The sequence below is a fragment of the Oncorhynchus nerka genome, linkage group LG9b (assembly GCF_034236695.1).
Source record: "Oncorhynchus nerka isolate Pitt River linkage group LG9b, Oner_Uvic_2.0, whole genome shotgun sequence".
In the NCBI taxonomy this organism is placed as follows: domain Eukaryota; kingdom Metazoa; phylum Chordata; class Actinopteri; order Salmoniformes; family Salmonidae; genus Oncorhynchus; species Oncorhynchus nerka.
Window position 1 is genome coordinate 33950891 of NC_088424.1, and position 26397 is coordinate 33977287.

The 26397-nt window shown below is 46.2% G+C and overlaps 1 protein-coding gene and 1 long non-coding RNA gene across 5 annotated transcripts in view; one reads left to right on the forward strand and one right to left on the reverse strand.

The window, feature by feature from the left end:
• LOC115114697 (SH2 domain-containing protein 1A-like) overlaps positions 1 to 21855 on the reverse strand; it is a 38385-nt gene extending 16530 nt beyond the window's left edge. Inside the window, exons 1-8 of one of the 2 annotated variants that reach the window (XM_065013585.1) lie at positions 21483 to 21855; positions 17539 to 17698; positions 17299 to 17406; positions 16812 to 17030; positions 16520 to 16654; positions 16266 to 16409; positions 15745 to 16109; positions 15402 to 15538 (exon numbers count right to left, since the gene is read on the reverse strand). In XM_065013585.1, coding sequence (XP_064869657.1) covers positions 15919 to 16109; positions 16266 to 16409; positions 16520 to 16649 — 465 coding nt within the window. In that variant the 5' untranslated portion in view covers positions 16650 to 16654; positions 16812 to 17030; positions 17299 to 17406; positions 17539 to 17698; positions 21483 to 21855 and the 3' untranslated portion in view covers positions 15402 to 15538; positions 15745 to 15918. Of the gene's footprint in view, positions 1 to 15401; positions 15539 to 15744; positions 16110 to 16265; positions 16410 to 16519; positions 16655 to 16811; positions 17031 to 17298; positions 17407 to 17538; positions 20176 to 21482 lie in introns of those variants that run through there. The other variant, XM_065013584.1, reaches the window with a different exon arrangement.
• LOC115114698 (uncharacterized) lies at positions 18307 to 25644 on the forward strand. Of its 3 annotated transcripts, none has more exons than XR_003861261.2 (8): positions 18307 to 19423; positions 20901 to 21027; positions 21507 to 21855; positions 22055 to 22172; positions 22601 to 22694; positions 24490 to 24642; positions 24746 to 24887; positions 24974 to 25644. It is a non-coding gene; the product is annotated as an uncharacterized LOC115114698 (long non-coding RNA). The 3 variants fall into 3 exon arrangements; XR_003861260.2 differs by lacking the exon at positions 18307 to 19423 and adding an exon at positions 20310 to 20476; XR_003861259.2 differs by lacking the exons at positions 18307 to 19423; positions 20901 to 21027; positions 21507 to 21855 and having other exon boundaries at positions 21892 to 22172.
• Positions 25645 to 26397: the final 753 nt, after the last annotated feature.

Genomic DNA, 26397 nt, shown 5'->3' on the forward strand with positions numbered 1-26397 from the left:
GAGGGGAGGGTAATGGTGGAGATGTTATAGGTGAGCCAGAAGCCTGGGGATTAGGGGCAGTGCTATCCAACTCCATTAGTTCATCGAGTCCTTCCACAATGAAAGAATCCCGAACGTGATTACCGTCAGGTGTGTCCACATTGACACAGTATGGGGTTCCAACAAAAGACATGATACAACCTTGTGTGGATGGTGTCATGAGTGTTTCTCTTCAAGTCCCTGTTCGGGCGCCAATTCTGTAGCGGTATTTATTAGAGAGGGGTAAAGAAGTGAGGGCTCCTTGATACTGCATGGTACTGTCTTTCCAAGCTAGTCGGAAGACTTCCAGTTTGGTGTGGCGCCATTTCCATTCCAATTTTCTGGAACCTTGCTTCAGAGCTCAGGTATTTTCTGTATACCAGGGAGCTAGTTTCTTATGACAAATGTTTTTGGTTTTTAGGGGTGCACTGCATTTAGGGTATTGCGCAAGGTCAAATGGAGTTCCTCAGCCAGGTGGTTAACTGATTTCTGTACTCTGACGTCCTTGGGTAGGAGGAGGGAGTCTGGAAGGGCATCTAGGAATCTTTGGGTTATCCGAGAATTTATAGTATGACTTTTGATGAACCTTGTTTGGGGCCTGAGCAGATTATTTGTTGCGATTTCAAACGTAATAAAATGGTGGTCCGATAGTCCAGGATTATGAGTAAAACATTAAGATCCCCAACATTTATTCCACGGGAAAAAACTAGGTCCAGAGTATGACTGTGGCAGTGACTAGGTCCGGAGACATTTTGGACAGAACCCAGTGAGTCGATGATGGCTCCAAAAGTCTTTTGGAGTGGGACTGTGTACTTTTCCGTGTGAATATTAAATTCAGCACACAGCACTACAAGTAGCACCAAAGAAACCATCTCAGGGAAACTCATCTGAGTGCTTGTCATCCTCACCAGGGTCTTAACCTTACTGCAGTTTGGCATCGTAACCAATTTCAGTGGGCAAATTCTCACCTTCCATGGCCACTGGCATGCTGGAGAAGTGTGCTCTTCATGAATGAATCCCAGGTTTCAGCGGTACCGGGCAGATGGCAGATGTTGTCGTGTGGGCAAGCGGTTTTTGGGATGTTTGGGATGCTCTGAATCGACATGTACGATAGCGTGTTCCAGTTCCCGCCACTATCCAGCAGCTTCTCACAGCCATTGAAGAGGAGTGGGACAACATTCCACAGGCCAAATGGGGTCGCACTGCATGAGGCAAATGGTGGTCACACCAGATGCTGATTGGTTTTATGATCCACGCCCCAACTTTTTTTTATGGTATCTGTGACCAACAGATGCATATCTGTATTCCCAGTTGTGAAATCCATAGACCAAGGCCTAATAAATGTATTTCAATTGATTGATTCCCTTATATGAACTGTAACCCAGTAAAATCGTTGAAATTGTTGCATGTATATTTTTGTTCAGTGTGTATAGCTGCATCCATATTCTCAAAGCTAACAAAATACCCATATAATCTATACAGTATACACCCATACAACCACAAGGCATATAAACAAGGCCCTTGGGGACATTATACTATACAATCAAATGCAAAATGTTTTCTTATAGGGATCTAGATTTCTGTGGCACATGCTTTTAGTTCCTATCGCTTCCACTGCATGTCAACAGTTTTTAGAAATTGGTTGATGTTTTTACATTTACATTTACATTTAAGTCATTTAGCAGACGCTCTTATCCAGAGCGACTTACAAATTGGTGCATTCACCTTATGACCTCCAGTGGAACAGTAGTGCATCTAAATCTTTTCAGGGGAGGGGGTGAGAGGGATTACTTTATCCTATCCTAGGTATTCCTTAAAGAGGTGGGGTTTCAGGTGTCTCCGGAAGGTGGTGATTGACTCCGCTGTCCTGGCGTCGTGAGGGAGTTTGTTCCACCATTGGGGGGCCAGAGCAGCGAACAGTTTTGACTGGGCTGAGCGGGAACTGTACTTCCTCAGTGGTAGGGAGGCGAGCAGGCCAGAGGTGGATGAACGCAGTGCCCTTGTTTGGGTGTAGGGCCTGATCAGAGCCTGGAGGTACTGAGGTGCCGTTCCCCTCACAGCTCCGTAGGCAAGCACCATGGTCTTGTAGCGGATGCGAGCTTCAACTGGAAGCCAGTGGAGGGAGCGGAGGAGCGGGGTGACGTGAGAGAACTTGGGAAGGTTGAACACCAGACGGGCTGCGGCGTTCTGGATGAGTTGTAGGGGTTTAATGGCACAGGCAGGGAGCCCAGCCAACAGCGAGTTGCAGTAATCCAGACGGGAGATGACAAGTGCCTGGATTAGGACCTGCGCCGCTTCCTGTGTGAGGCAGGGTCGTACTCTGCGGATGTTGTAGAGCATGAACCTACAGGAACGGGCCACCGCCTTGATGTTAGTTGAGAACGACAGGGTGTTGTCCAGGATCACGCCAAGGTTCTTAGCGCTCTGGGAGGAGGACACAATGGAGTTGTCAACCGTGATGGCGAGATCATGGAACGGGCAGTCCTTCCCGGGAGGAAGAGCAGTTCCGTCTTGCCGAGGTTCAGCTTGAGGTGGTGATCCGTCATCCACACGGATATGTCTGCCAGACATGCAGAGATGCGATTCGCCACCTGGTCATCAGAAGGGGGAAAGGAGAAGATTAATTGTGTGTCGTCTGCATAGCAATGATAGGAGAGACCATGTGAGGTTATGACAGAGCCAAGTGACTTGGTGTATAGCGAGAATAGGAGAGGGCCTAGAACAGAGCCCTGGGGACACCAGTGGTGAGAGCACGTGGTGTGGAGACGGATTCTCGCCACGCCACCTGGTAGGAGCGACCTGTCAGGTAGGACGCAATCCAAGCGTGGGCCGCGCCGGAGATGCCCAACTCGGAGAGGGTGGAGAGGAGGATCTGATGGTTCACAGTATCGAAGGCAGCCGATAGGTCTAGAAGGATGAGAGCAGAGGAGAGAGAGTTAGCTTTAGCAGTGCGGAGCGCCTCCGTGATACAGAGAAGAGCAGTCTCAGTTGAATGACTAGTCTTGAAACCTGACTGATTTGGATCAAGAAGGTCATTCTGAGAGAGATAGCGGGAGAGCTGGCCAAGGACGGCACGTTCAAGAGTTTTGGAGAGAAAAGAAAGAAGGGATACTGGTCTGTAGTTGTTGACATCGGAGGGATCGAGTGTAGGTTTTTTTCAGAAGGGGTGCAACTCTCGCTCTCTTGAAGACGGAAGGGACGTAGCCAGCGGTCAGGGATGAGTTGATGAGCGAGGTGAGGTAAGGGAGGAGGTCTCCGGAAATGGTCTGGAGAAGAGAGGAGGGGATAGGGTCAAGCGGGCAGGTTGTAGGGCGGCCGGCCGTCACAAGACGCGAGATTTCATCTGGAGAGAGGGGAGAAAGAGGTCAGAGCACAGGGTAGGGCAGTGTGAGCAGAACCAGCGGTGTCGTTTGACTTAGCAAACGAGGATCGGATGTCGTCGACCTTCTTTTCAAAATGGTTGACGAAGTCATCTGCAGAGAGGGAGGAGGGGGAGGGGAGGAGGATTCAGGAGGGAGGAGAAGGTTGCAAAGAGCTTCCTAGGGTTAGAGGCAGATGCTTGGAATTTAGAGTGGTAGAAAGTGGCTTTAGCAGCAGAGAGAGAAGAGGAAAATGTAGAGAGGAGGGAGTGAAAGGATGTCAGGTCCGCAGGGAGGCGAGTTTTCCTCCATTTCCGCTCGGCTGCCCGGAGCCCTGTTCTGTGAGCTCGCAATGAGTCGTCGAGCCACGGAGCGGGAGGGAGGACCGAGCCGGCCTGGAGGATAGGGGACATAGAGAGTCAAAGGATGCAGAAAGGGAGGAGAGGAGGGTTGAGGAGGCAGAATCAGGAGATAGGTTGGAGAAGGTTTGAGCAGAGGGAAGAGATGATAGGATGGAAGAGGAGAGAGTAGCGGGGAGAGAGAGCGAAGGTTGGGACGGCGCGATACCATCCAGTAGGGGCAGTGTGGGAAGTGTTGGATGAGAGCGAGAGGGAAAAGGATACAAGGTAGTGGTCGGAGACTTGGAGGGGAGTTGCAACGAGGTTAGTGGAAGAACAGCATCTAGTAAAGATGAGGTCGAGCGTATTTCCTGCCTTGTGAGTAGGGGGAAGGTGAGAGGGTGAGGTCAAAAGAGGAGAGGAGTGGAAAGAAGGAGGCAGAGAGGAATGAGTCAAAGGTAGGCGTGGGGAGGTTAAAGTCGCCCAGAACTGTGAGAGGTGAGCCGTCCTCAGGAAAGGAGCTTATCAAGGCATCAAGCTCATTGATGAACTCTCCGAGGGAACCTGGAGGGCGATAAATGATAAGGATGTTAAGCTTGAAAGGGCTGGTAACTGTGACAGCATGGAATTCAAAGGAGGCGATAGACAGATGGGTAAGGGAGAAAGAGAGAATGACCACTTGGGAGAGATGAGGATCCCGGTGCCACCACCCCGCTGACCAGAAGCTCTCGGGGTGTGCGAGAACACGTGGGCAGACGAAGAGAGAGCAGTAGGAGTAGCAGTGTTGTCTGTGGTGATCCATGTTTCCGTCAGTGCCAAGAAGTCGAGGGACTGGAGGGAGACATAGGCGGAGATGAACTCTGCCTTGTTGGCCGCAGATCGGCAGTTCCAGAGGCTACCGGAGACCTGGAACTCCACGTGGGTCGTGCGCGCTGGGACCACCAGATTAGGGTGGCCGCGGCCACGCGGTGTGGAGCGTTTGTATGGTCTGTGCAGAGAGGAGAGAACAGGGATAGACAGACACATAGTTGACAGGCTACACAAGAGGCTACGCTAATGCAAAGGAGATTGGAATGACAAGTGGACTACACGTCACGAGTGTTCAGAGAGTTAAGCTTACGTAGCAAGAATCTTATTGACTAAAATGATTAAAATGATACAGTACTGCTGAAGTAGGCTAGCTGGCAGAGGCTGCGTTGTTGACTAAGTAGGCTAGTTGGCATTGGCTGCGTTGTTGACACTACACTAATCAAGTCGTTCCGTTGAGTGTAATAGTTTCTACTGTGCTGCTATTCGGGGCTAGCTGGCTAGCTAGCAGTGTTGATTACGTTACGTTGCGTTAAAAGAACGACAATAGCTGGCTAACTAACCTAGGAAGTCGCTCTAGACTACACAATTATCTTTGATACAAAGACGGCTGTGTAGCTAGCTATGTAGCTAGCTACGATCAAACAAATCAAGCCGTTGTACTGTAATGAAATGAAATGAAAAATGTGATACTACCTGTGGAGCGAAGCGAAATGCGACCGGATTGTTGAGTGCAGAAGTTCTGTTCGGTAGACGTTGGCTAGCTGTTGGCTAGCTAGCAGAGTCTCCTATGTTATGTTATGTTTTTCCTTTGTGTAATGAAGAAGTAGGGCTGTTCAGAACGAGGGTCGAGTCTAGTGTACTGCTTGTTAGGGGCGCGCGACCTGAAAGCTCGCTCCACATTGTTTTTATCCTCTATTGAACGCAGTTTATCCTGTCTTAAATTTTATCGATTATTTGCGTAAAAAAATACCTAAAGTTCTATTAGGAAAGTTGTTTTAAATGTTTGGAACAAGTTTACAGGTAACTTATTAGATATTTTGTAGTCATGTTGCGCGAGTTGGAACCAATGTTTTTCTGGATCAAACGAGCCAAATAATTTTGGAGATATAACGACAGAATATATCGAACAAAATGACCGTTTGTGATATTTATGGGACAGATTGGAGTGCCAACAAAAGAAGATCTTCAAAGGCAAGGTATGAATTATGTTGTTATTTCTGCATTTTGTGTCGTGCCTGGCGGGTTGAAATATGAATGTCATGTGTTTGTTTGGTGGGGTGCTATCCTCAGATAATCGCATGGTTTGCTTTCGCCGTAAAGCCTTTTTGGCTGGATTAACAAGTGTAGCTTTAATTTGGTGTATTGCATGTGTGATTTCATGAAAGTTTAATATTTATAGTAATTTAATTTGAATTCGGTGCTCTGCCATATCACCGGATGTTGTCGAGGGGTTCCGGAACGTCTAGCCGTTACAATTAATAGCCATCAGAAAATAATCTGCATCGATGTTGGTCAGGAGGTCCAAGTGCACAGCCCTCATGGTGAGACACTTGAAAATGATCCCAATCTCTTCTCAACACACCGCCCCAGTTTGACCTGGAAGGGCCCGAAGTTGTCCATGCCCGTGGAGTGGAAAGCTAGCTTTGAAAAGGCACAGTCACGGCTGGCAGGTCAGCCATCTCGGGGACAGCAGGTCTGGATTTCCATTGACGGCTCAACATAGTCTACCACCAACTCGGCTGAGCTCTCCGAACTCATCAAGCTCCAGAGACAATGTAAATGGGCGACTGCTGGACGGTACAGGCTTACCAGCTTTCAGGAGATGCAGCTTATTTGGGAAACTCTCTTGCTGCCCTGTGTAGTGCTTGCATAGTGACACCTCCTCAGGATGTCCGTTTGGCTTAGCTGGTCACTCATCTGGACTTTGAAGGAAGAAAAGTGGTCCTTGGCTCCATCTGTTGGGCATCTTGTGATGCACAGAGGTCTGTAAAGTTCTTGAATCTCAGCCACCCTGGTGCCTATGAAAACTTTGAAGCTAGCAAGATTCTGACTGCAGCCTCATCAGCATGGCTGTAGAATCTGTCCACAGGGTGGTCTGGTTGCTCTCAATGTAAGCTCTTTCTCTAGCAGCTTGGCAAGCTGGGCTCCAATGACGGATGCAAAGAGCTCTAGTCTTGGCATGTAATCTAGCCACTTAGGCGCAACTCTGGAACTGGCCATGATGAAAGGCAGGTAGGTCTTGCCTTGACTATCTTCTGTTTTCAGTATGCAACGGAACTGTAGGCCTTCTCTGAAGAGTCGCAGAATACATGGGCCTCTCTGGTGACACTCGATTGGTCGACATCTGCAGGTACATAGCACTTAGACAGGGTGAAGTGTGGCAGGATCTGGTGCTTTACTTCCCAATTGTTGCAAGCCTGGAGTAGATCTTGAGGGAGAAGAGGGTTCAAATCAAATCAAACTTTATTTGTCATATATGCCGAATGCAACATGTGTAGACCTTACCATGAAATGCTTACTTACAAGAATGTGCACCTTGCTTGTTTGATGGTTCGTCGGAGGGCATAGTGGAATGCCTTATAAGCGTCCGGATTAGTATCCCGCTCCTTTAAAGCGGCAGCTCAAGCCTTTACCTCGATGCGGATGTTGCCTGTAATCCATGGCTTCTTTCTGGTTGGGATATGTACGTACGGTCACTGTGGGGACAACATCATTGATGTACTTGTTGATGAAGCCGATGATTGAGGTGGTATACTCCTCAATGCCATTGGATGAATCCCGGAACATTTTCCAGTCTTTACTAGCAAAACAGTCCTGTAGCGTAGCATCCGCACCATCTGACCACTTCCGTACTGAGTGAGTCACTGGTACTTCCTGCTTTAGTTTTCGCTTGTAAGCAGGAATCAGAAGGACAGAATTATGGTCAGATTTGCCAAATGAAGGGGGGTGGAGAGCTTTGTATGCATATGTGTGTGTATTTGGTTGCACATGCTGGAAGAAATTAGGTCAAACGGATTTAAGTTTGCCTGCATTAAAGTCCCCAGCCACTAGGAGCGCCACTTTTGCCTCAGCCTGTCCTTACGCCATTTGCTTGATGACTGGCCATCATGAGGTGGACTGGAAGGACCGACTTGAGCCGTACAGCACGACCAGATGGTGGTTGAGTCAACTTTAAAGGGGTGTAGCTGGCTGCAGTCGGTTCAAGGGGTGGCTGGAGATCACTGACCATTTCCAAAAACCTTAACTCCTTAAAGCTTGACGGATTCTCTCTGTACTACTAGTTGAGACATACTCAGATTTTCGTTCTCTTTGCGTATCTCTTCTCTCCTGTGTTACCGGTAAGCGCTTTGCACACTCTTGGCATTCTCTCAACCAGCTTCACCTGGAATGCTTTTCCAACAGTCTTGAAGGAGTTCCCACATATGCTGAGCACTTGTTGGCTGCTTTTCCTTCACTCTGTGGTCCAACTCATCCCAAACCATCTCAATTGGGTCGAGGTCGAGTGATTGTGGAGGCCTGGTCATCTGATGCAGCACTCCATCACGCTCCTTCTTGGTCAAATAGCCCTTACACAGCTTGGAGGTGTGTTGGGTCACTGTCCTGTTGAAAACAAATGAGAGTCCCACTAAAAGAGCAAACCAGATGGGATGGCTTATACCTGCAAAATACTGTGGTAGCCATGCTTGTTAAATGTGCCTTGAAATCTAAATAAATCACGACAGCGTCACCAGCAAAGCACCCCCACACCTCCTCCTCCATGCTTCATGGTGGGAACCAGACATGCGGAGATCATCCGTTCACCTACTCCGTGTTTCACAAAGACGGTTGGAACCAAAAATCCTAAATTTGGACTTATCAGACCAAAGGACAGATTTCCATCAGTCTAATGCCCATTGCTCGGGTTTCTTGACGCAATCAAGTCTCTTCTTCTTATTTGTGTACTTTAGTAGTGGTTTCTTTGCAGCAATTCGACCATGAAGGCCTGATTCATGCACAGCTGTTAATTGAAATGCGTTCCAGGTGACTGACTACCTCACACACTCACAATACAGTATTGTGAACCCTCCACAGACACCAGCAGAGGTACCTCAGTGAGGAATGTTCTAGATGAGTAATTTGTGAAGAGAGGTCTGGAGAAACCTGGGTTTGAGGACAAAACTTCTGGGACCAGAGTCACCTCCTCCACCCCTCTACTCTGCTCCTATACAGGTAGGCCTCTGAAACTCACATACACACACAAATGCACACACACACACACACAGTCAGGTTATTGTCTGATTGGCTGTTCTCTCAGTCTCTCTGAAGATTGGCAGGCCAGCCAGGAGAAAGCTCAGAAGAGATTGGTCGAAGAATTGCAGAGGCGGGTCAAATACCTGTTTGACGGAAGCACCAACTGAGAGTCCAAAGAACAATCATAAAGATAGTTTACTTACACTTGGCTCCAGCATGGAACGACAACATGTCCTCTATTTCCTAGCCTGGATATCTCTCCTCTGAGTTTCCCCTCATTCCTCTCCTCTCTGGGTTTCATCTGGCCTGTGGTGTTGGTGGTAGATGTTTGTGTGTATTATTATGGCTATAGAACTATGTCATTCACTCTTTGCATGCACTGTTTTTACCACAGGGTTTGGTCCTGATATTAAATGATCTTATTTTTTAGCAGCTTTGCTGTTTAATTTTACTCTATGAAGGTTTTGCAGAGTCTAACATAACAAATACACTTTTACAACCAAACTCCATCACTCTCCTTCTTGGTCAAATAGCCCTTACACAGCCAGGAGTTGTGTTTTGTGTCTGAATGTTGCACCCTGCTGCAGATTACTATTACATTTGAGAAGGGCGCTCCTCCCTCCCCGCTTTCACCTGAGGACATGACAGGCCTTTGCCAAGTTCAACCGGGGCCAGCCGTAAAATAACTTCCTCAGTGTCTTAGCTGCCTGCATCTCATGTGAAGCAGACTGTCAGCATGAACAGCATGTAAACAAGACCAGATCAGAGTGTACCGTGCACCAGCTCTGGCATGACTGCCTTCATGTGGTATGTGTAATAACACATTCATAGTCAATCACATCAAAAGGCGCTGGTGGAGAAACTCCAATAAATAGCAGCATGGCAGAAATGTAGCCCGACTCCAGACTCCATTGGCCTACTATCCAGGAGGCAAATCAAGCACCAACGTGCAGGTACCAGAGCTACAAGAGAGAAACAGAAACAACTCTTGCTGCGAAGAGTTCAAGTTTTTAGTACAGGATGTGGTACTGAGACACTGTCTGTCTGGCCATGCAATGTGTGTGAAAGTTGTTTCTGGCTCTGTATCTTCATTAATTGTGCACGCACACACACACACACACACACACACACACACACACACACACACACACACACACACACACACACACACACACACACACACACACACACACACACACAAATGTGGTAGTGTGGTTAAGAGGAGCTTTAGTGCTTACTGGGTAAAGTATTAGATCGGTTTCAGCTCAAACCAATGTTAACACCCGCTATCATGACTTTCTCTAGTTTAAACTCCAATAAGAGAATAGAGATTAAAAAATTATTTAGCTGATCTAGGTGACGTTTAGTTAAGCGGGAAAGAATGGAAGAAGAGCAATATAAAAGTAATGAGGATAAGGTGATTTATGCTATGATTGAAAATGTTTTTTGACAGGGAATCAGACAAACTCTTCACAAGATGTTGAGACCAACGACAGAGTACTTATATTTGGGCTAAAAGAAACCTTTCAATATTCTGGTGTAGAATGAACCAACCAACCCATGCCAGGATTCCATACAATTCTCCCAACATTACTCACACTCTTAGCCAACCATACAAAAGACTAAGAGCAGTGATAATAGACTTACCCCAGTAACGGTATAGTTACCCCAGTGACGGTATGGTTACCCCAGTGACGGTATGGTTACCCCAGTAACGGTATGGTTACCCCAGTGACGGTATGGTTACACCCATGACAGTAGGGTTACCCCAGTGACGGTATGGTTACCCCAGTAACGGTATGGTTACCCCAGTGATGGTATGGTTATCCCAGTGACTGTATGGTTACACCAGTGACAGCATGGTTTACACCAGTGTTCCCCATTACCCCATGGTTACACCAGTGTAGCCCATTACCCCATGGTTACACCAGTGTTCCCCATTACCCCATGGTTACACCAGTGTTCCCCATTACCCCATGGTTACGCCAGTGTTCCCCATTACCCCATGGTTACACCAGTGTTCCCCATTACCCCATGGTTACACCAGTGTTCCCCATTACCCCATGGTTACACCAGTGTTCCCCATTACCCCATGGTTACACCAGTGTTCCCCATTACCCCATGGTTACACCAGTGATCCCCATTACCCCATGGTTACACCAGTGTTCCCCATTACCCCATGGTTACACCAGTGATCCCCATTACCCCATGGTTACACCAGTGATCCCCATTACCCCATGGTTACACCAGTGTTCCCCATTACCCCATGGTTACACCAGTGATCCCCATTACCCCATGGTTACACCAGTGATCCCCATTACCCCATGGTTACACCAGTGATCCTCATTACCCCATGGTTACACCAGTGATCCTCATTACCCCATGGTTACACCAGTGATCCTCATTACCCCATGGTTACACCAGTGATCCTCATTACCCCATGGTTACACCAGTGTTCCCCATTACCCCATGGTTACACCAGTGATCCCCATTACCCCATGGTTACACCAGTGATCCTCATTACCCCATGGTTACACAAGTGATCCCCATTACCCCATGGTTACACCAGTGATCCTCATTACCCCATGGTTACACCAGTGATCCCCATTACCCCATGGTTACACCAGTGATCCCCATTACCCCATGGTTACACCAGTGATCCCCATTACCCCTTGGTTACACCAGTGTTCCCCATTACCCCATGGTTACACCAGTGATCCCCATTACCCCATGGTTACACCAGTGATCCTCATTACCCCATGGATATACCAGTGATCCCCATGGTTACACCAGTAAGACACTTCAGTGACAGATAAGATAGACATGTACTGTACATCATTCAAGGTAGGGGAGGGTATTTTCATGATCTGAGAGAAGCCTTCTTATTTAGAGCTGAAGTACTTTGGTCATTATTACATGTTTGAAAAAGAGGACACCTGAGTGTGAGTTTGAGGTGAGTTTGAGGTCCCACAGGGGGACCAGTACAATGACTAAATGGCTAAAATGTAAAAGTGTATTCGTTATGTTAGACTCTGCAAAACCTTCATAGAGTAAAATTAAACAGCAAAGCTGCTAAAAGTAAGGTAATTTAATATCAGGACCAAACCCTGTGGTAAAAACAGTGCATGCAAAGAGTGCATTACATAGTTCTATAGCCATAATAATACACACAAACATCTACCACCAAGGAAGGAGACAGGAGGAGGGGAGAAACAGGGGGAGAGAGAGGGAGGGATAGGGAGGAAGGAGACAGGAGGAGGGGAGAAACAGGGGGAGAGAGAGGGAGGGATTGGGAGGAAGGAGACAGGAGGAGGGGAGAAACAGGGGGAGAGAGAGGGAGGGATAGGGAGGAAGGAGACAGGAGACAGGAGAAGGGGAAAAACAGGGGGAGGGAGAGGGAGGGATAGGGAGGAAGGAGACAGGAGGAGGGGAGAAACAGGGGGAGATAGAGGGAGGGATGGGGAGAAAGGAGACAGGAGGGTAGAAAAAGGGGAGCGAGGATAGCGGGGAAGAGAAAGAGGACGCTGAAATCGATATTATGTTGTCTGTTTTGACTGAAAGTCCAAGTGTAGTGTAACTAGTCACCGAGTAGTTTTTAAAATGTGAAATAATGATTTGTGGCTCAGCTCATCTGTATTTATGAGAAGCTTTATACATACAGTACCAGTCAAAAGTTTGGACACACCTACTCATTCAAGAGTTTTTCTTTACTTAGACTATTATTTACATTTTAGAATAATAGTGAAGATATCAAAACTATGAAATAACACGTATGGAATTTTTTAATCAAAAGTGTTTAACAAATCAAAATATATTTTAGATTTGAGATTCTTCAAAGTAGCCACCCTTTGCCTTGATGACAGCTTTGCACACTCTTGGGATTCTCTCAACTATCTTCATGAGGTAGTCACCTGGAACGCATTTAAATTAACAGCTGTGCATGAATCAGGCCTTCATGGTCGAATTGCTGCAAAGAAACCCCTACTAAAGTACACAAATAAGAAGAAGAGACTTGATTGCGTCAAGAAACCCGAGCAATGGGCATTAGACTGATGGAAATCTGTCCTTTGGTCTGATAAGTCCAAATTTAGGATTTTTGGTTCCAACCGTCTTTGTGAAACACGGAGTAGGTGAACGGATGATCTCCGCATGTCTGGTTCCCACCATGAAGCATGGAGGAGGAGGTGTGGGGGTGCTTTGCTGGTGACGCTGTCGTGATTTATTTAGATTTCAAGGCACATTTAACAAGCATGGCTACCACAGTATTTTGCAGGTATAAGCCATCCCATCTGGTTTGCTCTTTTAGTGGGACTCTCATTTGTTTTCAACAGGACAGTGACCCAACACACCTCCAGGTTGTGTAAGGGCTATTTGACCAAGAAGGAGAGTGATGAAGTGCTGCATCATAAGACCTGGTATCCACAATCACTCGACCTCAACCCAATTGAGATGGTTTAGGATGAGTTGGATCGCAGAGTGAAGGAAAAGCAGCTAACAAGTGCTCAGCATATGTGGGAACTCCTTCTAGACTGTTGGAAAAGCATTCCAGGTGAAGCTGGTTGAGAGAATGTCAAGAGTGTGCAAAGCTGTCACCAAGGCAAAGGGTGGCTACTTTGAAGAATCTCAAATATAAAATATATTTTGATTTGTTTAACACTTTCTTGGTTACTACACGATTCCATATGTGTTATTTCATAGTTTTAATGTCTTCACTATTATTATACAATGTAGAGAATAGTAAAAATAAAGAAAAACCCTTGAATGAGTAGGTGTGTCCAAACCTTTGACAGGTACTATATACACCGTATTTAGCTTCTTTTGTATGTAAAATGTAAATGAATTGATTGCTCATCAGTACCAGGCTGACAGATCTCCCTGCGGTGCCCAGACTGTGGTAGGACTGGCAGAATGCCTCTTTCTTCGGGCTGAACAGATTCTGGTTGTGGAAGATATCGTGGTCTAGTCGGACCTCCACCCTCCACTCATACCACTGCTCCACAGACACATCCTCACACACCACACACGGGGGTTGCAGATCCCACTGCACACATACCTACAGTTTACTATTGACATGAAGTTTTAAGATAATTCAGAATGAGGGTAGCTCAGACTAGAAGCACATTGAAAGGAGAGTCACCTTCTGTCTCTCCCCCAGTCTTAATCACTGAGATCTCTTGGGGGGAGGCGGGCCCGAATATTCAGGTGTTGTCTCCATGGCAACAGTATCACTAACTGAAAACTAACACCACTAACTTGTCAGACTGTAGAGTATAGCCAGAAGTTTCCCCTGTCACCTGACCTGCATAAGAGAGGGATAGAGACAGTAGAGAAACAGAGAGAAATGGAGAGAGAAAGAGAAAGAGAGAGTAGAGAGAAAGAGAGAGAGAGGAAAGAGAGAGAGAGTAGAGAGAAAGAGAGTAGAGAGAGAGAGAGAGTAGAGAGAAAGAGAGAGAGAGAGTAGAGAGAGAGAGTAGAGAGGGAGAGAGTAGAGAGAAAGAGAGTAGAGAGAGAGAGAGTAGAGAGAGAGAGAGTAGAGAGAGAGAGAGTAGAGAGAGAGAGTAGAGAGAGTAGAGAGAGAGTAGAGAGAAAGAGAGTAGAGAGAGAGAGTAGAGAGAGAGTAAGAGAGAGAGAGTAGAGAGAGAGAGTAGAGAGAGAGAGAGTAAGAGAGTAGAGAGAAAGAGAGAAAGAGGGAGAGAGAGTAAGAGAGAGAGTAGAGAAAGAGAGAGAGTAAGAGAGAGAGTAGAGAAAGAGAGAAAGAGAGTAGAGAGAGAGAGTAGAGAAAGAGAGAAAGAGAGTAGAGAGAGAGTAGAGAGAGAAGAGAGAGAGTAGAGAGAGAGAGAGAAGAGAGAAAGAGTAGAGAGAGAGAGAGAGTACGAGAGTAGAGAGAGTAAGAGAGTAGAGAGAGAGAGTAAGAGAGAGAGAGAGAGAAGAGAGTAGAGAGAAAGAGATAAACAGAGAGAGAGAGAGAAACAGAGAGAGAAAGAGGTCTAGACAAACCTGCTCCAGTACTATTTTTGTTAGGCTCTGTAGTTTTGTACTTTGGTTCAGCTCCTCCTCCATGCTTGCCAGCAGCTCCTGGAGGTTCCCTTTGTAGTTCAGACCCACTCCACTGCTGTCCCTGCCCACAACCCCACTCAGGATCCCACTCAGGCACCTCAGGGCTTCCTTAGCTGCCCAATGCTCTGCCTGCTGCTTTTTAGGGGCTGCCTCTGAGAGGGTGAGTAAAGTAACGCTCTCTTCAGTTTCAATGCATTTTGGCGCAAAAGGTGGGTAAACAGCGTTTACGTGCATTTACAATCCACTACACCACCTAGTTACATGTGAGTGTAAGACATGTTCATCATTTAATGTCCTGGAAAAACTGCAACTACCCTTCATAACCAATGTCTACGTCTCATCAAATGTGACATAGTAATGAAATATAAAGTGTTTTTTAAGTAACCTGGGCTGTGGAACGTGAGCTCGCCTACGATTCCCAGAGTGCACCTGTGCTTTCCCTCTGCTGTTGTTACACAGTCCTCCACTGGTAGCAACGAGTTGAGTCACAGCAACATCCACTAACCAACGAAGTACGACGAAGTTGTCCCCGTACTGATCTAAGGTCAGTCTACCTGAAGTTGTCCCCCATGTAAGGTGTGTAGTGTACCCGCTGTAGGTGGAGGATCCAGAGACAGGCCCTGGAGCAGACTGCAGCCTGTAGCGCTCCCTCTTGAGTAGACGCCTCCTGTGGGGTGAGGTCCTTCTGCACACGAACCGTCACACACGCAAAGAACCGCCGGCCATCTGAAAAAAGGTAGGACAGATGAAGGGACCTTACACTTTTGCATACTCTTGTTTTAATTTACTTAATGCTCACTTCTTTCTTTGTGTTCGTTCAACAGTGCTCACTGTTGTCTTATTCTTAAACATATATTTTTCTGGGTACTAAGTTGTCCGTTTACAAGAAATGGACAATAAAGCTATGCGAGTTTGAATGTGATTCTGTGTACCTTAAGAGACGTTACGCTCCTCTGGGAGGGTGGGTGTGGTTTGGCGGGCGTCTCCTCCTCCCTGGGTCTCCATGGTATTCATGGTGACCGTGGTATCCATGGAGTCCATAGTAACTGAGGTGTCCATGGTTGACACTGGGACAACCTGATTTTCGGGGGTCTGCAAGCTAGGTATCACGGGGGCTGGTGGGATGTGACGTCATAAACAGGCATGTCCAGAGGTGGGGTCTGGGCCTCGAAAAGCTCTTTAAGGGCGCTTATGTAGTTTGCTCCCACCACTTCCTTACTGCCGAGGACCACGGACAGCCGCTGGAGGGCCACTTTATCTGCCTGCTGCCCCAACGGGGTCTTTTTTCTGGAACCCTCTGGAGTCAACCAGACAAACCGTCATTTTTTAAACATTATACAATACCTACAGTACATATCTATATACATGACATACACACAGTATATTTACATGCAATACACCATAAAACAGAACATTGTAAAGTATCCATTTGGCTTACTAAATGTGACGTTACCTGGGGCATAGAAGGTGATTGGTCCAGTGAATCGGAGGGCGCACTGGTAGCTCCTACTCTCTGCATCAGATTGGAGGGCCTCCTCTGGGGGTGGGACATCCCGCATATGACAGTGCTCCAGGACCACATCCTTATAGGGTGAAGCTGAGGTACAAAAGAAGAAAAGAGTTTCCATGATAACAAGCATTTTGATGGACGTGGGAGAACACAGTAAAGGTAGATGTACATTACTGTACAGTGGTGGGCTCTTTAACCTGATTCTGGTAGATCGAACAGGAGAGCTAGTTTCTTGTAGGCAAACTCAACAGCCTCTGTCTTCCCAGAATGCCCCTCTCCAGAGGTGACATCCGTTTTGAGGACCACAGTGACACTACCAAAGAACATGGAGCCTGAAGACAGAGTCACATGGTAGAGAGGAAACAGTCAGACACCAATAGCAGCTCACTGACTTAGGACAATTAGTTGTTTGAGAAACATGCTAATATGATGACATTATCTTATAACAGATACAATACTATAAATTGGATTGGCTGAGGAATACAGTACCTGTGCATGAGAGGCTATGTGGTTTGTCCGTCTGGCTACTGGATGCCTCTGCCTCCTCTGTGTCATTGGCTAGCTCACTCAGATTAGCGCCGTCATTGGCTAGCTGGCTCAGGTGCTACAGGGCCAGTTTAGCCACTTCCTGGAGCACGGTCTTCGAATTTCCGCACACCTGAGTACCTTCAAACATCAGACCTCTCACCTTCACACGACCCCTGTAACCTGGACATGCCCAATTTGAGAAAAGTTAAATGGTCAGTCTTTGGAGAGACACAGCTGCATGCATCTACAACGTTTTCACATAATAATAATAATGGTGTATTTATTTCCAATTAATGAGTTTTGATAGAGCCGTTTAATTATATTATAAAGATAACACACATGATATAATAAAACAACCCAGCATAAGATATCTGCTTATAACAGCACAGATTTGGATAAGAGCCAACAGTTTCTCCTGACTATGGCTAGGGTAAAGGTTCTGACCTACCGAGGGCTTCCTTTATCTCTGAGAAGACGGGCGGAGGCCAGCCCTGCCTCTTGGCCTCTTCATACAGATGTTTCTTATATTTGAGGCCTTTAGTAGCGAACTCAGGATCTGGAAAACACACAACACACAGCTGCATGGGTAGGGCTGGATCCCTCAGTAACTCTCTCTTGTCAGTCAGTCAGACTCTCTCTCTGAGTGGTGTTGGATCCATCTCTCTCTCTATGTTCCTCTCCCTCTCACCGTGTGTGTGTGTGTATTCCTCTCCAGTGTGTCCACTCTGTCGTTGAGTAAGTACACTTTTTTCCTGCACCTCTCTCAGTCTCTCCCACTGTGGTCCCAGGCTCACCTGCAGGTCCTTGTTCCCCTCCAGAAACCCTGTCACACATTGCAACTCGTCCACCTTGAGGTACACACACATACACACACACACACACACACTGTAAGACAGACACACGCACTGTAAGTCCCCTCACACACACAAACACACACATTTGAGGTGTCTTACAGTGAGGTTGTGTGTGTGTGTGTGTGTGTGTGAGGGGACTTACAGTGTGTGTGTCTGTCTTACAGTGTGTGTGTGTGTGTGTGTGTGTGTGTGTGTGTGTGTGTGTGTGTGTGTGTGTGTGTGTGTGTGTGTGTGTGTGTGTGTGTGTGAGGGGACTTACAGTGTGTGTGTCTGTCTTACAGTGTGTGTGTGTGTGTGTGTGTGTGTGTGTGTGTGTGTGTGTGTGTGTGTGTGTGTGTGTGTGAGGGGACTTACAGTGTGTGTGTCTGTCTTACAGTGTGTGTGTGTGTGTGTGTGTGTGTGTGTGTGTGTGTGTGTGTGTGTGTGTGTGTGTGTGTGTGTGTGTGTGTGTGTGTGTGTGTGAGGGGACTTACAGTGTGTGTGTCTGTCTTACAGTGTGTGTGTGTGTGTGTGTGTGTGTGTGTGTGTGTGTGTGTGTGTGTGTGTGTGTGTGTGTGTGTGTGTGTGTCTTACAGTAAGGGCTGTCTCTATGTCCTCTTCATAGCGTACCATAACAAATGAACAACTCTTACAAATAAAGTACAACGGCTTAACTTGTGATTGTCTTTATTAAGACATCCTATATCAAACTTCAGCCAGAACACCCAGCCAGAACACCCAGCCAGAACACCCAGCCAGACCACCCAGCCAGACCACCCAGCCAGACCACCCAGCCAGAACACCCAGCCAGACCACCCAGCCAGACCACCCAGCCAGACCACCCAGCCAGACCACCCAGCCAGAACACCCAGCCAGAACACCCAGCCAGACCACCCAGCCAGAACACCCAGCCAGAACACCCAGCCAGACCACCCAGCCAGAACACCCAGCCAGAACACCCAGCCAGAACACCCAGCCAGCCCGAGCTGCTTGCATGCCCACCAACCACCAGTCTAGTCAATAACTGGCAAGTGTCTTCACTGACATTTTCAAGCTGTACCTGGCTGAGTCTGTATTACCTATATGTTTCAAGCAGACCACCATAGTCCCTGTGCCCAAGAACACCATGGTAACCTGCCTAAATGACTGCTGACTCTGTAGCCATGAAGTGCTTTGAGAAACCCTTAGACCCACTCCAATTTGCATATCGCCCAAACAGATACACAGATGATGCAGTCTCTATTGCACTCAACACTGCCCTTTCTCACCTGGACAAAAAGAACACCTATGTGAGAATGCTATTCATTGACTACAGCTCAGCGTTCAACACCATAGTGCACTCAAAGCTCATCACCAAGTTAAGGACCCTGGGACTAAACACCTCCCTCTTCAACTAGATCCTGGAGTTCCTGACGGGCCGCACCCAGGTGGTAAAGGTAGACAACAACACATCTGCCACACTGATTCTCAACACAGGAGTCCCTCAGGGGTGCGTGCTTAGTCACCTCCTGTACTCCCTGTTCACCCATGACTGCATGGCCAAGACTCCAACACCATCATTAAGTTTGCCGACGACACAGCGGCGGTATGCCTGATCACAGACAATGATGAGACAGCCTACAGGGAGGAGGTTAGAGACCTGTCAGTGTGGTGCCAGGACAACAATCTCTCCCTCAACGTGATCAAGACAAAGGAGATGATTGTGAACTACAGGAAAAGGAGGGCTGAGTACGTTTCACGGTAATACCTGTTGTATTCAGCGCATGTGACAAATAAACTTCCATTCCATCTTTGGCTGGGTGATTTTCGCCCCTAAACAGAGCTTTAACATGGGGCATCTGACCCTAAAACAGGGTTTCCCAACCCTCTCCACCGGCCCCTCCAGAAGTTTCACATTTTTGTTTTAATCCTAAACTGCCACACCTGATTTAATTAGTCAAAGGCTTGATGATTAGTTAACTAATTGAACCATGTGTGTCAGTTAAGGGTTAAAACAAACCTGTGAAACATCTGGAGGGGCCGAGGAGAGGTTTCGGAAACCCTGCCCTAAAGGAACCCCAAGGGAGATGCCAAGAGCGAGATCTCCCTTGGGGGATTTCTTAACAGACTTATCAAGGCTAGGATCATTAAACTACTTCCTCGGTTCAGAAAACACAACCTGTGCTTCTCTACCACAAATCCCTCACGCCTAAACAGGACATGCGTTTGACCCTCATACACTATCCTACCTCTGCTCGTCAGAGTAGCAAATGGTAGGAGGGGGTATTGACCTGAAATAAGCTTGAAGCCAGGAAATCAACCCTAAGGAAATCACACTACATACAACAACCCCAAGAGAATAAGGGCCTCAGCAAGGCTAGTGTCGTTCAACTTGTCAGGCAGCATGACTACCTTGCTAGAAAATGTCTAACCAGTACTGAATGCAGTTCCAATATACTGACCCATTTTAGCTGGCTCCTGGCTTTCATTTTAATGAGGGCTTAAATACAAAGTGGTGCTATAAAACTTTCAAAACCTCAGACCGATTGACTGTAATTTAAGGCTCTGTCTTAAAGGTAATAATAAATAAAAATGGCCCCTTACTTATATCTCTGTATGTTTTGCATGTTATTAGAGTGGAGAAATATCTGGTGACACATTCCAGAAGGCATTCCTCGAGTAGATATAGAGGCGGTTTGAAATAGACTAGCTTTGTGGAAGTGATCTCCTCCATTGTCCTGCCTGCTCACAGGAGATGCATACTATATCAGTGGATGGGAATCGCAAGAAATACCACTTCCATCAAGCCTCAGGGTTTGTACTACCTTCTTATGTGTGGATGTTTTGTTCAGGGTATAATGCATGCTGGTCTTCTTTTTGTTATGAAGTATATTTTTGTGGTGTTATATTGCAGTTGGTCTTCTTTTTGGAAGAACATTAATTGTCAACTAGAAGGTAATTTTCCATAAAGAAAAATTGTGGGAGAGTGATTTGTCTTTTTGCTTTATCTAAACCCCTCCGAAACACACACACACACACACACACACACACACACACACACACACACACACACACACACACACACACACACACACACACACACACACACACACACACACACACACACACACACACATACACACACACACACACACACACACACACACACACACACACACACACACACACACAAGTTAATCTCTGCACTTCACTGTGATTTTTCTGTTGTTGATGCCAGGCAAAGGAGTGTGCGTCAGAGTGTACAGATGCCAAAGAGACGTCATCTGCTAAAGTAGATGAGGAGGGCCTTGAGATAGCAGTTTCCCGACACGGTGTGCTCCTCAAGGCCCTCAACATGTGCTGAGGTGAGATATATGCCTAAGCAATGTACAGTACAAAAGCATTCAGATTCCTTAACTTTTTCCACATTTTGTTACGTTACAGCCTTATTCTAAAATTGATTACATTATTTTATTTTCCTACAATCAATCTACACACATTACCCCATAATGACAAAGCAAAAACATGTTTGTAGACATTTTTGCCAAGCTTCAAGCATAGCCAAGAAGACTCAAGGCTGTAATCGCTACCAAAGGTGCTTCAACAAAGTATTGAGCCAAGGGTCTGAATACTTATGTAAATGTAATATTTCAGTTTTTAATTTCTAATTAGTACATTTGTAAACACTTCTTAGCCTGTTTTTGCTTTGTCATTATGGGGTATTGTGTGTAGATTGATGAGGGAAAAAAATATATATATCATAAATTTTAAAAATAGGCTGTTACATAAAAATGTGGAAAAAGTCAAAGGGTCTAAATACTTTACAAATCCACTGTTCTTGTAGAAGGAGCTGTCTTCTGCTGGCACGGTGGGAGCTGTCTTCTGCTGGCACGGTGGGAGCTGTCTTCTGCTGGCACGGTGGGAGCTGTCTTCTGCTGGCACGGTGGGAGCTCTCTTATGCTGGCACTGTGGGAGCTGTCTTCTGCTGGCACGGTGGGAGCTGTCTTCTGCTGGCACGGTGGGAGCTGTCTTCTGCTGGCACGGTGGGAGCTGTCTTCTGCTGGCACGGTGGGAGCTGTCTTCTGCTGGCACGGTGGGAGCTGTCTTCTGCTGGCACGGTGGGAGCTGTCTTCTGCTGGCACGGTGGGAGCTGTCTTCTGCTGGCACGGTGGGAGCTGTCTTCTGCTGGCACGGTGGGCTTTTTCTGCTGCGATGTTGCATGCAAATACTGGCCATATTTGCATAAAATTGTGCCGGCGTGCGCAGTGTTGGAGGGGCTTCAAAAAAGGCACTCTCCCCTCTCCGTTATGTATGTGAAGGCACATTAATGGTCTCGTAAGGTCATTTTTTACATTATTAAAACAAATGTGTTTGTTTATTATGACATTACAGCTCTAATCGGGAGGCCGCAATCAGTCTGGTGCCGGTAACACAACCGGATAGGAAGTCGAGCAGGTGAATAGTTTTATATCCAGAGCTGCTGTCACGACAAAGTATATGTCCAAGGCTGGTAAGTGTATTATGATAACATACAGTAATTAATGCTTAAGAAGGTTAACGATTGCAACATACTTCCCTTAATAATGTTGAACTATTAAGTGGTCCTTGTATTTGAGGTCCAGCATACTTCAATTAATAAGATAAACCTAATTGCTCCTCTCTTGGACTATCACCTTGCCACGGTGGATAGCCTTGTGTACTCCAATGACCCTGAGAGCTAAAAAAAAAAAGGTTGACCTGTATCTGCTTTTTCATTCTTGTTGAACTCTTCTTGCATGTCTGCAATCCTGGCTCAGCTTTTTATTATTTTATTAGTTATCTTTATATAGGAAAACATCAAGATGACTGTATACATGAAAGTAAAATATTTTGGTGTGATTCACTTGACAAATTAGAACCTTCCACTATGTTACTCCTTAATTTAATTATATTTTTCAGAATGTCAAAAGGCTGAAGGAGGAGACCGGCCTCCTGGACATCAATGATGCTGACCTTAAGGAGTGGGTTGCTGAGGTGCAGCAGGGGCCTGAAAGTATGTTAGATTCTGAACAAATAGAGCAAAAACTGAAACAGACAACCAGAAAAAAGCTCCAACCACATTTATTCAACCCACAAGCATATATTTATACATTCCCAACTAGGCGGAGTCAACGCCTTGCATGAATAAGACAAACAATCATTCTAAACTCGTCCCTTTTTTCAGGACCCTGTCTTTCAAAGATAATTTGAAAAAATCCAAATAACTTCACAGATCTTCATTGTAAAGGGTTTAAACACTGTTTCCCATGCTTGTTCAATGAACCATAAACAATTAATGAACATGCACCTGTGGAACGGTCGTTAGGACACTAACAGCTTGCAGACGGTAGGCAATTAAGGTCACAGTTATGAAAACTTAGGACACTGAAAAGGCCTTACTACTGACTCTGGAAAAACACCAAAAGAAAGATGCCCAGGGTCTCTGCTCATCTGCATGAACGTGCCTTAGGCATGCTGCAAGGAGGCATGAGGACTGCAGATGTGGCCAGGGCAATAAATTGCAATGTCCATACTGTGAGACGCCTAAGACCGTGCTATAGGGAGACAGGACGGACAGCTGATCATCCTCACAGTGGCAGACCACGTGTAACAACACCTGCACAAGATCGGTACATCCGAACATCACACCTGCGGGACAGGTACAGGATGGCAACAACAACTGCCCGAGTTACATCAGCAATGCATAATCCCTCCATCAGTGTTGACACTGTCCGCAATAGGCTGAGAGAGGCTGGACTGAGGGCTTGTAGGCCTGTTGTAAGGCAGGTCCTCACAGACATTACCAGCAACAACATCGCCTACGGGCACAAACCCATTGTCCTAGTTCCACAGAAACTGGCCTGCCTCATCAGGAACTGAAACTAGATTGCTACACTTTGCCTCCTTCCTTAGAAATATGAATATTCAGCAACAACATGCTTGAACAGAATAGGAACTTTCTGCACTTCCCCTTTTCTCACTCAGTAACTTTCCATACACCAAGTTCCTATTAAACCTTATTGACCCCTAACATGTACATTTCTTATACATGTTAGGTAATCAGTACATTATAATATGATGACAGGAATAAGTGTATTTCGAGCCAGAATCCAACAGGTAGAAAAGTTCATGTTTCTCTGTCTTTCAACTTCATAATTGCATTGATGTCATTGGAGTCATGTTTGTAACTTGCCCTGTGTTTGACAGCCACACTTCAGGATGGTCAGACAAGGCAAACAGGAAAGACAGGAAAGACAGGGAAAACAGGGGGAAATGGGGCAGACAGGGGAAAATGGGGCAGACAGGGGAAAATGGGGCAGACAGGGGAAGATGGGGCAGACAGGGGAAAATGGGGCAGACAGGGGAAAATGGGGCAGACAGGGGAAGATGGGGCAGACAGGGGAAGATGGGGCAGACAGGGGAAAATGGGGCAGACAGGGCCCAATGACAAAATGACCTCAAACACATTATTAATCAAGCATTGAAACTGATTTGTGAAAGAAAATGAATTAGTCATACACATCAGACCATGTTTATAATCAAATGTAGGCATGACCTATGTTATTCATTGATTTAATGTAAAACATTTAACTAAACTGAGAAATGACATGACCATAAACAGCAGAGTATCTTGTGAGTCACAACTCTGCATGCCTTGTATAATGTTATAACTGCATGACAACAAATGCTTTAGAAATGAGTTGATTGCTTTGTACTCTCTTTGTTTGTGCCTCCATAGTAGCTCTATAACTAAGAGTCATGTAATATATCTGAATCTACAGTCCGTCTAATCACCCCTTTTTATTCAGACGGTAACAAGAGGGGGCATCAGATTCTGAGAAATTGTTGAGGACAAGGCAGCCTTGACAGCTGACATTGTTCAACTTCACAAGCAGCAGGCAGAGTTTAGGCTCCCCACAGTGGCGGCTCAATACTGTGGCCATGGGAGAGACTTGGCACCAGTAAGTATATCTATTGTGATTTCACTTTTACCTTCAGCGTAGGCTGCAATCATTTTGTTATATTATACCTCTGTGAGGCAACAGCCATTTTGTCATTCAAAAGGCAATCTTGGGCAGACTGATGTTGGTGGACAGACTGCAGGAGGAAGAGAGGATCCTGGTGCAGGAGATGAAGAAGCACTGGGGGTGCCTACAAAGAGCAGCAGGAACTATAGAGGCACTGTCCCTACAGCTGCAATATCAGAGTAAGTTGAGGTTTACACTATTTTTAGAATAATTCCACACTATTGTGGAATTGTAAATCATTTGCTGTTTTACATATGACTTTTAGGCAATGCAGTGGAGATGTCAGAGGGGGGGAGGCATCTCTGCCTCCTGAAGAGAAGATTGAGTGAACTGACACAAGACACCAGGAACACCTACCACAAGCTGATTCTGGGAGAAAGGGCTATTTTTGATGACTCTGATGTAGATTAAAACTCAGATAGAAGTCCTATTTCTAAAAGTCCTATTGCTGAGAGCTCAGATGACAACTGCTATGCTTTCTGAAATCATACACCACCCCTACCTCTGTCTCTCTGTCTCGCTCTCTCCCGCAGGAGAGGGAGAAAGCAGCCACCACCTCCCTCGGGAGCAGCCTGGTCTTCCGACATTGACCCCTGATCCCTCACCTTCTGAACCCATCCAGGGGAATGTCATTTGCCTGATGATGTGCTAGTGGAGAAGGAATGTGTCATTTCAGTGCATTTGTGGCCATAGTTCCTCACCTCCTCGACTCCGTTTCTTCCGGTCCTAGAGGATGGCGACATCATTAGCAACTCAGAATGTCGGTTGAGGACCTCTTTACTGAGGAATGTGGTTGATCTTCATGATTGTTTTATTTAACATTTCTTAGAGTATTTTCTATGCAGCTGTGACTGTGATTTTGTGGAGTGAGTTGCAAAAGAGTCCTTGGTCTCAATGGAACTGTAAAAATAAATAAATAAATGCATTAACCACTAACAGCTCTGTGTGTGTTTCAATCGATTACATAGTATGAATGAATTCTTTTGATGTAATAAAAAGTGTTGGTGCAGCATGCTGTAAGTCATTGCTGCCCCTTGCAACATTGTAAGTACAACATCACGTTTCTAAAGTGTCACTTGCCAAATCCAACAGCCTATCACTCGCTTTTATGTTTGACTTTAAATCAGTTAACGGTGTATCAATGAAAAGCTGATATTGAGTGGAATGTACTGTTGCCCAACTGTAACGGCGTTCGTCTGTTGAAAGAGGAGCGGACCAAAATGCGGCGTGGTGGTTACTCATGTTCTTTAATGAAATAGAACGATACATGAAATAACTAAATATATATACAAAACAACAAACGGAACGTGAAAACCTATACAGCCTGTCTGGTGAAACAACTAACACAGAGACAGGAACAATCACCCACAAACACACAGTGAAACCCAGGCTACCTAAATATGGTTCCCAATCAGAGACAACGAGAATCACCTGACTCTGATTGAGAACCGCCTCAGGCAGCCAAGCCTATGCTATACACCCCTACTCAGCCACAATCCCCAATGCCTACAAAACCCCCAATACGACAACACAATAAACCCATGTCACACCCTGGCCTGAACAAATAATTAAAGAAAACACAAAATACTAAGACCAAGGCTTGACAGAACCCCCCCCACCCCCTAAGGTGCGGACTCCCGGACGCACCTCAAAACCATAGGGAGGGTCCGGGTGGGCGTCTGTCCATGG